Source organism: Pangasianodon hypophthalmus, chromosome 3 (genome assembly GCF_027358585.1).
Source record: "Pangasianodon hypophthalmus isolate fPanHyp1 chromosome 3, fPanHyp1.pri, whole genome shotgun sequence".
Classification (NCBI taxonomy): Eukaryota; Metazoa; Chordata; class Actinopteri; order Siluriformes; family Pangasiidae; genus Pangasianodon; species Pangasianodon hypophthalmus.
The window spans coordinates 24,923,447-24,938,859 of NC_069712.1; the positions used below are offsets into that span (position 1 = coordinate 24,923,447).

The window sequence follows — 15,413 nt, forward strand, 5'->3', positions numbered from 1 at the left end:
GCACAAATTGCTGAAAAAATTAATGCTGGCTATAATAGAAAGGTCTCAAAACACAGTGTATCACAACTTGCTGCGTAGCCACAGACCAGTCAGAGTGCCCATGCTGACCCCTGTCCACCACGGAAAGCGCCTACAATGGGTACATGAGCATCAGAACTGGACCATGAAGCAATAGAAGAAGGTGCCTCGTCTGATGAATCACATTTTCTTTTACATCATGTGGACAGCTGGGTGTGTGTGTGTCGCTTACCTGGGGAAGAGATGACACCAGGATGCACTATGGGAAGAAGGCAAGCCAGCAAAGGCAGTGTGGTGCACTGGGCAATGTTCTGCTGGGAAACCTTGGATCCTGGCATTCATGTGGATGTTAATTTGACATGTACCACCTACCTAAACTTTGTTGCAGACCATACCTCTTCATGGCAACGGTGTTACTTAACAGCAGTGGCCTCTTTCAGCAATGCGCCCTGCCACACTGCAAAAATTGTTCAGGAATTTGAATATGAGGAAGATGACAAGAGTTCAAGGTGTTGACTTGGCCTCCAAATTCCACAGACCTCAATCCGATCAAACATCTCTGGGATGTTCTGTAGAAACAAGTCCGATTCATGGAGGCCCCATCTTGCAATTTACAGGATTTAAAGAATCTGCTGCTACTGTTTTGGTGCCAGATACTATAGAAGAATTTTCTTGATCAGAGAATGATATAATCCATCAGGTCCAAACAAAAATTAAAATAATCAAGTGAAAAATTTTAATCCATCAAAGACCTAAGAATCACTTTGAAATGCATTTTAATAATGAAGAGAGTGTGAATTTATGTTAAATCAGTGTTAAGCATAATTAAGCATAATAATTAAGCATAATTCTAATAAATTAGAAAAAAAAATTAATAGAGAATGTTTGTGTACGTGAATAAAGAAAACTAGGACAAACTGATGTGACTCTAGCTTGTGGGAAATCATTAAGCACACAGTTCTCATTCATAAATTGTATCTTTTCAGTCCAGGCTTGCTCTGTCATGTCTCAAGGGAAAGTGCTCTTTCTCTACCAGAGAACCTGAAGTTTGTATCTTTTTCACCAGTTTGACGTTTGTGATTTCTTACAGTGCATTGTTATGGTTGTGAAGAATGTTAAAATTTTTTAAAAAATAAACTGACTATGCTTGTGCCACAGTTAAAGAGAAGATAGAAGTACAATGAAATAATTGTGGTGAGAGATTAGGGGCATGATTAAAAGAAAAAACTCCACCTAATGAGATCATTGTTTTAGAATTGTATAAAAGCACGGGCCATGATTATGTAAATCAGATGATTTGCACAAACATCTCTGCTTTGTTGGCTTTTTCAATAAAGTCTGTTTTTTGGCATCCAAAACCCTTTGACTTTGGAAAGTTATTTTTCTTATATTTTGGACTGAGAAGATTTTCCACGACAGTACCACAGCACATCTTCACGTCAGAGCTATTTTGATGTCACAAGTGGGACCTACATAATATTAGGAAGGTGGCTGTTATGGCTGATCTGTGTGTGTGTGTATTGGACCTGACTGTGTGTGTGTGTATATATATATATATATATATATATATATATATATATATATACACACACACACACACACACACACACATATATATATATACACACATATATATAAGCATTTGGACAGTTACACAGTTTTTGTCCTTTTGCCTCTGTACACCACCACAATGGATTTGAAATAAAGCAATCAACAATGTGGGCTTTATAGATCATTGGACTATCTTTGAGGGCAAGGCTGGCCTTTAAGGGCGGGACGGTGTCCATCCCACTCGGGAAGGTGCTGCTCTCAGTTCTTGCAGCAAAGCACATACTCTCAGAACAGGCCTAGTTAATCGGTGAAAATCCAGGGCCAAGGCCAGGGAGCAGACAAGCAGGCTAAACCGACAGTCTGCTAGCTGCACTGAGTTGTCGCTTAGGTTCCACCGTATTGAAACTGTGTCTGTTCCCTGAGCTAAACAAAATTATATACATACTCAGACAGTTTGTTTTAGTAAACTAATTAACATAAAATTAAATCAAACCGAATGCATAGCCAGCACTGTTGATCTGAAGCTAGGACTGTTGAATATTAGATCTCTTATGTCTAAAGCCCTTATTGTTAATGAAACCATTACTGATCAGGAGTTTGATGTACTGTGTTTAACAGAAACGTGGATTAAACCAAATGAGTTTGTAGCATTAAATGAAGCTAGTCCTCCCGGGTACAGTTACATACATCAGCCCCGTCTAACTGGCAAAGGAGGAGGCGTCGCAGTCATCTATAATGATAATCCAGGCATCATACAAAAACCTAGTCATAAATTCAACGCATTTGAAGTTCTTTATACTAACATATACGTAGCCGCTAAAAATAAGTCTACCCAGGTGAATTCCTTTGTGAATTTGCGGATTTCATCTCTAACCTGGTTGTTTCTTTAGACAAAGCATTAATTGTTGGAGACTTTAATATTCATTTTGATAATCCAGATGACCCTCTAAGAACAGCAGTTGTGTCCATTCTTGATTCAGTAGGGGTTAATCAGAATGTAATAGGACCCACTCAGAGTGGTGGTCATACTCTTGATTTAATACTAACATTCGGATTAAGTATAGAAAAAATAGTCTCATTTCCACAGTCTGAAGCTATCTCAGATCATTATCTCATCTCATTTAAAATGTGTCTTAATCATAATATATGCACCTTGCCAGGTCACCGTGTCAAACGTACTTTCACGTCAACAACTGCACAGAGTTTTATCAGTAATCTCCCAGATTTATCAACCATGATTGGATGGCTGTCTGATCCCAAAGAACTCGACCAGGCAACTGAATGCTTAGAATCAACGTTCTGCAACTCGCTAGATAAGGTAGCTCCACTTGAAAGAAAAATAATTAGGGAGAAAAAGCTAGCACCCTGGTAAAGCTATCGCACACAAACTTTAAAACAGACCACTCGAAAACTAGAACGTAAATGGCGTCAAACTAAATCGGTAGTATTTCAAATAGCATGAAAGGAGAGCCTTTGAACTATAGGAAAGCTCTTAGTGCTGCTACATCAATGTATCTCTCCACCCTAATTGAAGATAACAGAAATAACCCTAGTTTCTTATTTAATACTGTAGCAAAATTAACTAGGAATAAAACCACAATAGAAACGCACACAATCATTATATAGCAGCGATGACTTCATGAAATTTTTCAATGGTAAAATTGAAAATATCAGGCAAGAAATTCAGACTATTAATTTAAAACCGGACAGTTTTATAAATAACCCTGTAGATGATAATATAATAATATCAGATCAACAATAATACAACAATATTTTACTCCCCTTGAAGAGACTGAACTAATTTCACTAATTTCCTCATCAAAATCATCAACCTGTATACTAGATCCTTTACCTACTTGTCTCCTCAAACAGATAATTCCTGAAACAATCAAACCTCTTTTAAAGATAATCAATTCTTCCCTTAGCATTGGCTATGTACCTAAATCTTTTAAATTAGCAGTTATCAAGCCCTTGATTAAAAAACCTGACCTCAACCCCTGTCAGCTGTCTAACTTTAGACCAATATCAAACCTTCCCCTTTATCTCCAAGGTCCAAGAAAATGTTGGAGCACAGAAGCTATGCTCATACTTACATAGGAATAACATTCATGAAATGCATCAGTCAGGATTTAGGCCTCATCATAGCACTGACTGAGACGGCACTGGTAAAAGTGGTAAATGACTTACTTCTGGCCTCTGATCAGGGTTGTGTCTCCTTGCTTGTGTTGCTTGACCTTAGTGCACCTTTTGATATCACTGATCATGCAATTCTCCTCGATAGACTGGAAAATGTAGTAGGCATTAAGGGAACGGCCCTTTTCTGGCTCAGGTCTTATTTGACTGATCGTTATCAGTTTGTGGACGTAAATGGTGACTTCTCTTCTCATACTAAGGTAAAGTTTGGTGTCCCGCAAGGCTCTGTTTTAGGCCCACTGCTCTTTTCTTTATATATGCTACCTCTGTGCAAAATTATCCGTAAACATGGTATTAGCTTCCACTGTTACGCTGATGACACACAGTTGTATGTTTCAGCAAAGCCAGATGATAGACACCAGCTTAATAAAGTTGAGGAATGTGTAAAAGACATTAGAAACTGGATGCTTATTAACTTTCTCTCACTTAATTCTGACATGATAGAAGTACTTGTACTAGGACCACATGCAGTTAGAAGTAAGCTTTCTGATTACATAATAACTCTGGATGGCCTTTCTGTTTCATCATGTGCAGCAGTAAAAGACCTTGGTGTGATAATCGATTCTAGTCTTTCTTTTGAAGCTCATGTAGATAATATAACTAGGATCGCTTTCTTTCATCTCAAAAGAAATTGAGCTTTAATTCAAGGGGGTTAACAAAAATATTGCATTAACCGCTTAGGAATTATAGTCATTTTTTTGCAGAGTCCCTCCATTTTAACAGGCTCAACGTAATTGGATAAACTTTCATAATTATAAATATAAAAATTATTTTTAATAATTGGAGGCAAATCCTTTGTTAGTCAATGACTGTCTGAAGTCTGGAACCCATGGACATCAACAAATGCTGAGTTTCCTCCCTTGAGATGCTTTGCCAGACCTTTACTGTAGCCAAGCTTCAGTTGCTGTTTGTTTGTGGTTCTTTCTGCCTTTAGTTTTGTCTTCAGTAAATGAAAGGCACACTCAATTGGGTTGAAGTCATCTAAGAACATTTAGTTTCTTTGCATTAAGAAGAAGGTTGCTTGGATGGTATGTTTTGGGTCATTATCCATCGGTACTGTGAAGCACCATCCTATTGAACAGATGTTGTGAAGGGGTTTTTCTTCAACAAGGAAAGAATTCTGTGATCATCGACTTTAGATGTCTTCTGTGGTCTTCCAGGTCTTTTGGTGTTGCTGAGCTCGCCAGTGCATTCCTTCTTTTAAAGAATGCTCCAGATTGTTGATTTGGCCACTCCTAAAGTTTCAGCTGTCTCTCTGATAGGTCTGTTTTGTTTTTTTTAGCCTGATGATGGCCTCCTTCTCTTGCATCCACACTTTTTGGACCACATATTGAGAGTTCCCATGAACACAACCAAATGCAAATTCAATGCTTGGAATCAACTCCAGACCTTTTATCTCCTTAATTTGTCATGAAATAACGAGAAAACCGGCTACACATGGCCATGAAACTGCTCATCAGTCAATTATCCAATTACTTTGAGCCTCTGAAAATGGAGAGACTATGCAAAATTACTGTATTTATGTAAGCAATAATTCCTAAATGGTTAATGCAATATTTTTTTTAGACCCCTTGAATTAAAGCTTAAAGTCTACACTTTAGTCACATCATGATTGCTTCATTTCACATCCATTGTGGTGGTGTACAGTGTCACAACAGCCTCTTGAGAGAGCTCTGCAGGGGAGGCCGCCCCGTGGGCCTCGGGCTGGAGCTCTGCTGGAGACTTTGCAACAGTCAGTTCTCAAAGTTGATGTGTTGGAAGCATGAAAGAGGGTAGTGTATGGTAGTATCTGAGTGACTTTGACAAGGGCCAAATTGTGATGGCAGGACGACTGGGTCAGAGCATCTCCATAATGGCAGGTGTTGTGGGGTGTTACCAGTATACAGTGGTTAGTATCTACTAAAAGTGGTCCAAGCAAAGACAACTGGTGAACCAGCAACAGGGTCATTGGCACCCAAGACTCATTGATCTGTGTGAAGAGTGAAGACTAGCCCATCTGGTCTGATCCCACAGAAGAGCTACTTGCTGAAAAAGTTAATGCCAGCTATGATAGACAGGTGTCAGAACACAAAGTGCATCACAGCTTGCTGCATACGGGGCTGTGTAGCCGCAAACTGGTCAGAGTGCCCATGCTGACCCTGGTGCATCGCCGAAAGTTCCTACAATGTGAACTTGAGCATCGGAACTGGTCTGATGAATCACGTTTTCTTTTACAACATGTGGATGGCCAGGTGCGTGTGCATCTGGGAAGGCACCAGAATGCACTATGGGAAGAAGGGAAGCTGGCGGAGGCAGTGTGATGCTCTGGGCAATGTTCTGCTGGGAAACTTTGGGTCCTGGCATTCATGTGATGTTATTTTGACACATACCACCTACCTAAACGTTGCTGCAGACCAAGAACACTCCTTCATGGCAACGGTATTCCCTAATGGCAGTGGCCTCTTTCAGCAGGATAATGCACCATGCCACACTGCAAAAAATGTTCAGGAATGGTTTGAGGAAGATGACAAGGTGTTCAAAACAAGAGTTCAAGGTGTTGACTTTGCCTCCAAATTCCTCAGATCTCGATCCAAATGAGCATCTCTGGGATGTGCTGGACAAACAAGTCCGATCCATGGAGGCCGCACCTTGCAAATTACAGGACATAGAGGATCTGCTGCTAATGTCTTGGTGCCAGATACCATGCCTTGACGGGTCAGAACTGTTTTGGTGGCACAAGGGGGACCTACACAATATTAGGCAGGTGATTTTAATGTTATAGCTGATCAGTGTGTGTGTGTGTGTATATATATATATATATATATATATATATATATATATATATATATATATATATATATATATATATATACACACACACACACACACACACACATATATATATGCATATGTATGTATATATATATATATATATATATATATGTATGTGTATACACACACACACACACACATACATACATACACAGAATGGTGAATTGCTAATTGTTTGGTGATGGCCTTATAACCCTTCCGAGATTGATGAGCAGCAACAATTGCATCTCTGAGGTCATGGTTGATGTCTTTTCTTCTTGGCATGATGACACATACCTGCGTGCTCCAGAACACCAAACTGCCAAAAGCTCACACTTCTTGATGATTAACTAATCTTGTGCATTTCACTAGTAACACCTGGCTGCTAATTACTCTCTTAGTGATTGTGGAAGTAGGAAGGGTGTATTTATTCTTCCCACCTGGTTTCTGAATGTTGGTTTACTTTTTGGGAAGAAATTAATACATATTGAAATAACTTGTGTTTTTTGTTGTCACCTGAGGTTGTTGGTTTGTTTATATAAGTTGGTGAGGACCACACAATAGCTGTTGTCCTAGAATTGAACATAGAATTGGTCATTCTTTTCACCATGACTGTGTACGGCCATAAAGTATGTACAAAAATCTTATAAATCCCTATTTTTTAGTACAAATTTTGTTATAGATGTTTATTTTGACTTCTGCACTATTAAGTCAGTACAAAAACATCTTACATTTCCAAACATTACTTTTCCAACGAAAAATTAAATATTACAGAAAAGTGTTTGTACATCACTACAGAAAGTAAACCACTTTTCAGACGAAAAACATAATAAAGGTGGCCAATCCTTTGTTGACTTACATTTGCGCTTTGGGTTGTTATTGGCCTGGAAGGTGAAATTTTTGTGTAACAGAGGCCTGCACCTTTAGTGCCAAAATAAAAATAAAAAGATGTTAATAAAATCCTACAGAAACAGCTGATCTTTATTTGGGGTAAATCAGAATGAATTTATTGACTATGTATATGATATATGATGCATCTGGGTTATTGTAAGTTTTTTTCTATTTATTTTTATTTTTATTTTGGAAAGCTTTCTATCTTCTATCTGATGTGACTGAATCAAGAAACTGTTATTTACAGTTGACAGTAATACCCATCTAGTAATATTTTATCAGATTTACTTTAGTTTTTAGGTTTCTTACCTTCCAGAATGATCAGAAAACTTCACTGGACATGCTATCAAAATCTTCTTTAAAGCTGGATGCACTCTGAGTGCTACTGTGAGTCAAAATGGGATCCTTTAAGCATGCATCCACCTTCTCCTATACAGAATATTTTGCACCAATTTCAAGTCTTTTAGTGCAGTTCTTGAGTTGTAGTCAGGGTGGGAATTTTGCTGAAACCTGCCAACCCTCCCCACGATCATCAGTGAGAGTTTTTTAAACCCACAAATTTAAGTAAAAATCTCACTCTTGTGACTTTTTATTGTTTCATTCTGGAGGATCTCAATGGACACACCAAGTCTGAAGCAGGCAATCTTTCTAGGAACAAACTTCATCACAAATACTTCATCTACAATATATGTATTCATATTTGTTTAGGGCACATTGTCTTTTCAATCCAAATAATGCAATCGGTTACAACTCTAATACAAAGTACTGTGCAAAGGACTTTGGCACATGCAAAGAAACGCTGTAAAGTAATTATTCCTTCAGTAATAATAAAGTTAAATACTTGGTCTGCAATAAAAAAAATACTGGCTGAAACAATCTGTATAAGTGTCATTTTAAATCCAGACAAACCTGAGGAGTTTTATGGGAGGTGAGTTTTAAGGGAGGCGAGTTTTAATGGAGGCACTGTATTTGAAATTTCTGTCTGCGCCACTCATTACATGGTATGCGTCTTATGGACACGTTGTGATCCGATGACTCGAACCACATTCGGAGGTGGTCTGGGACATACATCACATTTGTAGTGTGAACATGAATGCGTCTCTGTGCATTCCATGCAGCAACGAATGATTACATGATCAGCTGTGTCATCAACTGATAATAACTCACTACTATCCACTGATATTAACTCTCTGCTTTTTTTTTTTTTTTTTTTTTTAATAGATGTTTTTGGAAAACTCTAATCTGGTCTTCTCAATGTCTTGCATCTTGTAGTCGACCTTCTGTATTTTTTATTTTGGAAAGGCTTCTATTGATTGTTGACTCTGACACAGGTATGCCTACCACCTGGAGGGTGATCATGATCTGGCCAACTGTTGTGAAGGGTTTTTTCTTGACCAGATAAAGAATTCTTCTGGGCCTTCTAGCTCACCAGTGCATTCTTTCTTTTGAAGACGGGTTTCTCTGTTGGGTTTGTTTTGATTTTTTTCAGCATAATGACGGCCTGCTTCACTGGTAGTGACCGCTCTTTTGACTTCATATTGGACTTCATATTGAGAGTTAACAGCAACAGATTCCAAATGCAAATGGTACACTTGAAATCAACTCTAGACATTTTATCTATAATGTGGGAATGATGTGGGAAAAACACACACCTGGCCAGCTGAGCAGCCAACTGTCCAATTACTTCTGGTCCTTTAAAAAGTAGAGGGACCACATACAAAACGTGTTGTGATTCCTACAATATTCACTCATTTTGGATGTAGATACCCTCAAATTAAAGCTGAAAGTCTGCACTTTGAGCTTATTTAATTTCAACTCCAAAATATTGTAACAGACAATATAATATATTTTGGTGAATTAACAACTTTGTCAAATGTCCAAATATTTATAGACTTGACTGTATATTGTTTATTTAATTATTTAATATTCAACACTGTTTTTTGGTTCATGTCTCCATTTATGTAGTTATAAACTTGTTCATTATAAAGTGATGTGGGAGGAGTCTTACAGTAGGTGGAGTCTTCTCCAGGAAGAGATGGAGCAACAGAGCCACTTCCTCTGCTGTTATCCTGTCTTTCACCATTGAAATCAGCAGCTCCACCAGTAGAGTCTGGCACTCTGTACCGAAGAATAGACAACCAGTTAGACCTGCATGCTTCCACATACCCACAGCATGGTCTTGTGTGTTGCACAATCATACAGCAAAAATACAATATGCATACTTTTGTATTACTCCATCTATATATTTTCAAAAGAAAATTAATCTTGTCTTGATAAGAGCATCCTCCAGATAATTATAGAGAAAACTAAAAGTTAACCGCCCCCAAGTATATTCGTTTTTATATTAATTACTATTACCTAACACCTACAAAACTGTAGAGCGACCTGTAGAGTGAAAGCAAGCATCATCATAGATAAAACAATGTGTGAAATAAGCTCAATAATAAAATTCTAAGCAGCATTTGAATGGCCCAAGCACCAAGAGTGCAGCAATACCTGTTGCATGAACAAGTGCTGCCATATGGCTGTATGTCGCATCATTTAACACACATGAGCACTTTGAACTGCATGGGAAGACTGTTTAAGGTATCAAAAATTCCTTTGCAATTTAGCATCATCAATATCGTGACATCATGCAGACCAAATTTGGTATAAATCAAATTTGGTGTGAGCCATCTAGGAGGAGTATTAAAATTTTGGTTTATAAGCCTCACTTCCTGCTCCCAGTGTTAAATCACCATTGGCCTGTGTATGTGATTACACTCATCAGTGAACATTACACTTATACATATATACATACATACATACATATACACACACGCACATCATTGAACAGAACATGAACTTTGGACAACCTAGCATGATATGCTGTGGAATGCCACACCTGACTGATTACATGATGTGACATATTAATTGATTGAAAATTTCTTCAAAATTTTGCATCATGGAAATGGTGACATTGGTTTGAATCTGATGAATCCCCTAGGAGGAGTATTTACAAGTTTGATACCTGCTAAACTGTCCGTCTTGAGAAGACCCATATGCCTACCAATTTGGTGCGGGTAGAGGAAACTCAATGCTCATATTTATCAAAAGGGATGCTTTTGAGCCCAAGGGCCACGCCTGGGTCCAATTTTTTGCCAGAACATGATGGCCAACACTTTTGATGTGTGTGCCAATTTTTGTGAGTTTTTGAGCATGCCAAGCACCGCATAAATGCAAAGTTTAGAAAAGAATAAATATAGCTGCGACCAGCAACTGGCAGGGCCAAGCACCAAGGGTGCAACAACATAGGTTGCACAATGTCATAATGTGGTACCATAATGTGTAAGACAACCCACAGTAAATGTCATCTAAAATCAATAAACAGTGTGTTACATGAATGTCACTTCTTGTCACTAATAGAATACACTATTAAGTTGTTTTGTTAAAGGCACGAAGAACAGTACATTAAGAGACATCTGAAACATAAGCGCCATCACATGATGCAGTGTGAAAAAATTAAGGAAGACTTTCTGTTTAAACAGTGTCAAATTTTATTGAATTGTGTTGCCATGCCATTGACATTTAACATATATTCAATAACAAAATTTTTGCATTTTCAATGTTGTCAGGGAGCACTCACAACATTGAAGGAGGAGTGTGCTTTTTAGAAAAGAATGTATAAAACTGTTATTTATACTTCATGCTCTATTGCCAGTTCGTGGTTCTATGACAAAGTGTTAGTATTGGCATGTGGGTGTTGGTTGGACTGTATATGTAAATCTAAACGACATCCTATGATGTATAGGGGAATTACACAACACCTCCTCTTTGAACTGTGTCATGGGTTAAGTAATCACATCACCATGGCAACACTGTTCTGTTCAAAATATTGACAATTCTTTTGCAATTTAACCTCATAAATGCCTTTACATCATGCTAATTAAATTTTATATTAATTGACAAAGAATATAAAAAAAAATTATTTATAAGCCCCACTTCCTCTTACCAGGTGGTGGTGTTACAATAATAAATGAGTAATCCCCTGTGTCTGTAACTATGCACTCATCGAAAAAGAGTATTAAAAGGTTTGATATCTGAGCCCCACTTCCTGTTGCCAGGTGGTGACAATATGACAATGACTCGCTAATCTCATGAGTATGTAACTAGGCCTCCTAACTTAACATACATTGTAACAATCTGCTGAAACATCTAGGATGAGTATTGAAAAATGTAGTTTATAAGCCTCACTTTCCAGTTGGTGGTGCTATGACAATGAATCACTCATGTTGTGTATGTGACTATTCCCTGCCTTGGAATGACTGATTTGTAGGCGGCAGCCACATTCTTTTCAAATGTCCACAGATTTTTATTCATTACTGAAGGACAGATAATTTGACGCCACAGTTTGGAAGATCTGGCAAAAAAGCTAGGAATAGTTTGCAAAAGATCAGCTCACATATTAATCAAATTATAATGCATAAGTGACTGAAACAGGATTGAAGAGAATATTCTCTGTCCACCTTAATTTACATGAGATATTCTTGTTTATAAGTGGAAAAAATGAATAGCAATAGCAAAAATGAATAGAGTGGCAATGCAGTATTTTTTTCTGGGTCGCTAGAGGAACCTATCATTCAAGGTTCATAAAGATTGCTTATTTTTTAACGCTATCAAATGCCTGCTAAAAACTGAATGGACAACTGGAGCCATGGTTTTTTTAAGTGACCAAGTCGTCATTAACAATACACACAAATAACCGTAAAGATGCAGAGTACCAAGTTTCAAATATGATATTTCACATGTCTATGTTGCGGTAGTTTTGTGATTTTACTTATTTTCTGGGTTAACGTGCATGTGACATGAACGTGACATCACTCAAATACCCATAACACAATTATCCTCAGTCAGCCGAGCGTTTTGATATGCCATATGTCTATGCTGTGGTATTTTTGTGTTTCCCCTGTATTTTTGTGATTGACCCCTGTCAATTGTCTAACTATAGACCAATATCAAACCTCCCCTTTATCTCCAAGATCCTAGAAAAGGTTGTAGCACAGCAGCTATGCTCATACTTACATAGGAATAACATTCATGAAATGCATCAGTCAGGATTTAGGCCTCATCATAGCACAGAGACAGCACTGGTTAAAGTGGTAAATGACTTACTTCTGGCCTCTGATCAGGGTTGTGTCTCCTTCCTTGTGTTGCTTGACCTTAGTGCAGCTTTTGATACCACTGATCATGCTATTCTCCTCGATAGACTGGAAAATGTAGTAGGCATTAAGGGAATGGCCCTTTCCTGGCTCAGGTCTTATTTGACTGATCGTTATCAGTTTGTAGACGTAAATGGTGACTTCTCTTCTCATACTAAGGTAAAGTTTGGAGTCCTGCAAGGCTCTGTTTTAGGCCCACTGCTCTTTTCTTTATATATGCTACCTCTGAGCAAAATTATTCGTAAACATGGTATTAGCTTCCACTGTTACGCTGATGACACACAGTTGTATGTTTCAGCAAAGCCAGATGACAGACACCAGCTTAATAAAGTTGAGGAATGTGTAAAAGACATTAGAAACTGGATGTTTATTAACTTTCTCTCACTTAATTCCGACATGACAGAAGTACTTGTACTAGGACCACATGCAGTTAAAAGTAAGCTTTCTGATTACATAATAACTCTGGATGGCCTTTCTGTTTCATCATGTGCGGCAGTAAAAGACCTTGGTGTGATTATCGACTCTAGTCTTGCTTTTGAAGCTCATGTAGATAATATAACTAGGATAGCTTTTTCATCTCAGAAATATTGCTAAAATAAGAAATATACTGTCAACAAAGCTCCAGTTAGTCCAGAAATATACTGTAAACAAGCTCCAGTTAGTCCAGAATGCAGCAGCAAGAGTCCTTACTAGAATCAGAAGATATGACCACATCACCCCTATGTTATGCATTGGCTCCCAATCAAATTTCGTATTGATTATAAAATACTACTATTGACTAAGCACTAAATGGTCTCGCGCCACAGTACCTGAGCGAACTTTTGGTCTTTTATGATCCGCCACGCCTACTTGGATCAAAAGGTGCAGGCTATTTGTTGGTACCTCGAATAGTGCGGACTACAGCTGGGGGTAGAGCTTTCTCTTACAAAGCCCCACAGTTATGGAACAGACTTCCACTTAGTGTTCGGGGCTCAGACACAGTCTCAGTGTTCAGTCTAGGCTGAAAACATATTTGTTTAGTCAAGCCTTTTCTGAATAGTTTTTTCTTAGGTACAGGGGCAGGTCTGGAGGGTTCACAGGCATAGAGTGTTGTGGTGAACTGGGATGTTTGGATGCTGTCGCCCCCCCACTCTCATACGTTCACTCAGGTTTGTCAACGGTGGAGTGGCTGGCTGGCTTATGTCCCAGGGTGCCCTCATGTCTGTTTTAGCTTCTGGCTCTCCCTTTTAGTTATGCTGTCATAGCTAGTCTTGCTGGAGTCCCTGCTTGCACTCTGCATGCAAAGTACATTGTCCTTAACCATTAGAGGACAAAAGCTTACCCAACAATCTCTCTCTCTCTCTCTCTCCCTCCCGCCCTCTCTGTCGAGCTACACATGCTTCTTCTGAGATGCCAGTGATCCTGACCCCTGCTGCTCTCCGGACCTGCCTGACCTATCCTGATGCCCTACTTCTGGTTGGAGTTCTCATCGGTTGAGTTGACTCGCTGCTGCTGGGGGTGGCCCCATATGGACAGCCTGAAGAACCGTTGGATTGCTGGGGATGGTGCCACTTGGGGGCTGTGGAGATGGCTTGGGGATCACATATGGGAGCTGTACTGTAATGGCTTGGGACTGCGATTGCTGTAGTGGCTTTGGGGCTGCAGTTTCCACAAACACCTTCGTACTCAGGACTCCATCAGTGGACGGTGGACAGATTTTAACCAACCAGTCTTCTTGCAAAAACTGTGATGAATTTACTGGTTGCATAACTGCACTATTTGTCCATATAGTACACAATAAGAGAAAGGATTTATTTATAATTGCACTATCCACTGCACCCAGATGAGGATGGGTTCCCTTTTGAGCCTGGTTCCTCTCAAGGTTTCTTCCTCATATTGTCCCATGGAGTTTTTCCTTGCCACCATCGCCTCTGGCTTGCTCATTAGGGATAAATTCACATATTTACAATATATTTTTTGTGAATCCATTTATTTCTGTAAAGCTGCTTTGTGACAATGTCCATTGTTAAAAGTGCTACACAAATAAAACTGAATTGAATTCCACTTATTTTGGGGGCTAACATACACATGCCATCACTAAAATACCCATAATGCAATTCTGCATGTTGAGTTGAGGGTATTGTCATCCCCATAATGCAATTCTCCTAAATGAGCCAATCACTTTGATGTATGACATGGCTGAAGTATCTTGGTGATTAGACTCAGTTTATGGCCTGTTAGATCCTGCTACTGATTTCTACCGAGCGTGTATGGGGGAAATTGGATCGGACATTTCACGACACGTATGTGGGAATGGTGAGAAAAGTAATGGTACACATCTCCTGAGAATTCTGAGTGATTTGAGTTATGAACCATGTCTGAGTCAAATGGAGTGGGACTAGTTAGGTGCTGAAGATTTTCTATGGAGATCCTAACCTGTTCGCTCCTCTAGAGCAAACATTAGTGTGCATTGCAAATCCTGTCAGGAAATTCCACGTGACATGCATGTGGGATCAATTCCCAAATGGGATTTTCTGATTCTCTGAACCAAGCCGAACTCTTGGACATGTCATTCATGTCTGTGTCACTGACGAGTTGGGGGGTCCACAATTTCCCATTACTGTCTATGGGGCCAGAATAACACCATTTTCAGGACATTGCCTCTCTGAATTTTTGCCAGAAATGTGTATATGCCAGGTCTACTCCCTAAGACATATGAGAGGATATATGATACGAGCATATCAGCCGAACGACGGCCGAGCTGTAACACCCGTGTTTTATTCCCCATTCATT

At 39.0% G+C, this 15,413-nt stretch overlaps 1 protein-coding gene across 16 annotated transcripts in view; it reads right to left on the reverse strand.

Moving 5' to 3' along the window:
• Positions 1–15,413, reverse strand: part of lyst (lysosomal trafficking regulator) — a 198,702-nt gene that overhangs the window by 90,033 nt on the left and 93,256 nt on the right. For all 16 annotated transcript variants that reach the window (XR_003404244.3, XR_008301402.1, XR_008301404.1 and 13 more), the window contains one exon: positions 9,452–9,561. Coding sequence is in view for 11 of the 16 variants with exons in the window: in XM_053232372.1 (XP_053088347.1) it covers positions 9,452–9,561 (110 nt within the window). In the remaining 5 variants the exon portion in view is untranslated. The remainder of the gene's footprint in view (positions 1–9,451; positions 9,562–15,413) is intronic.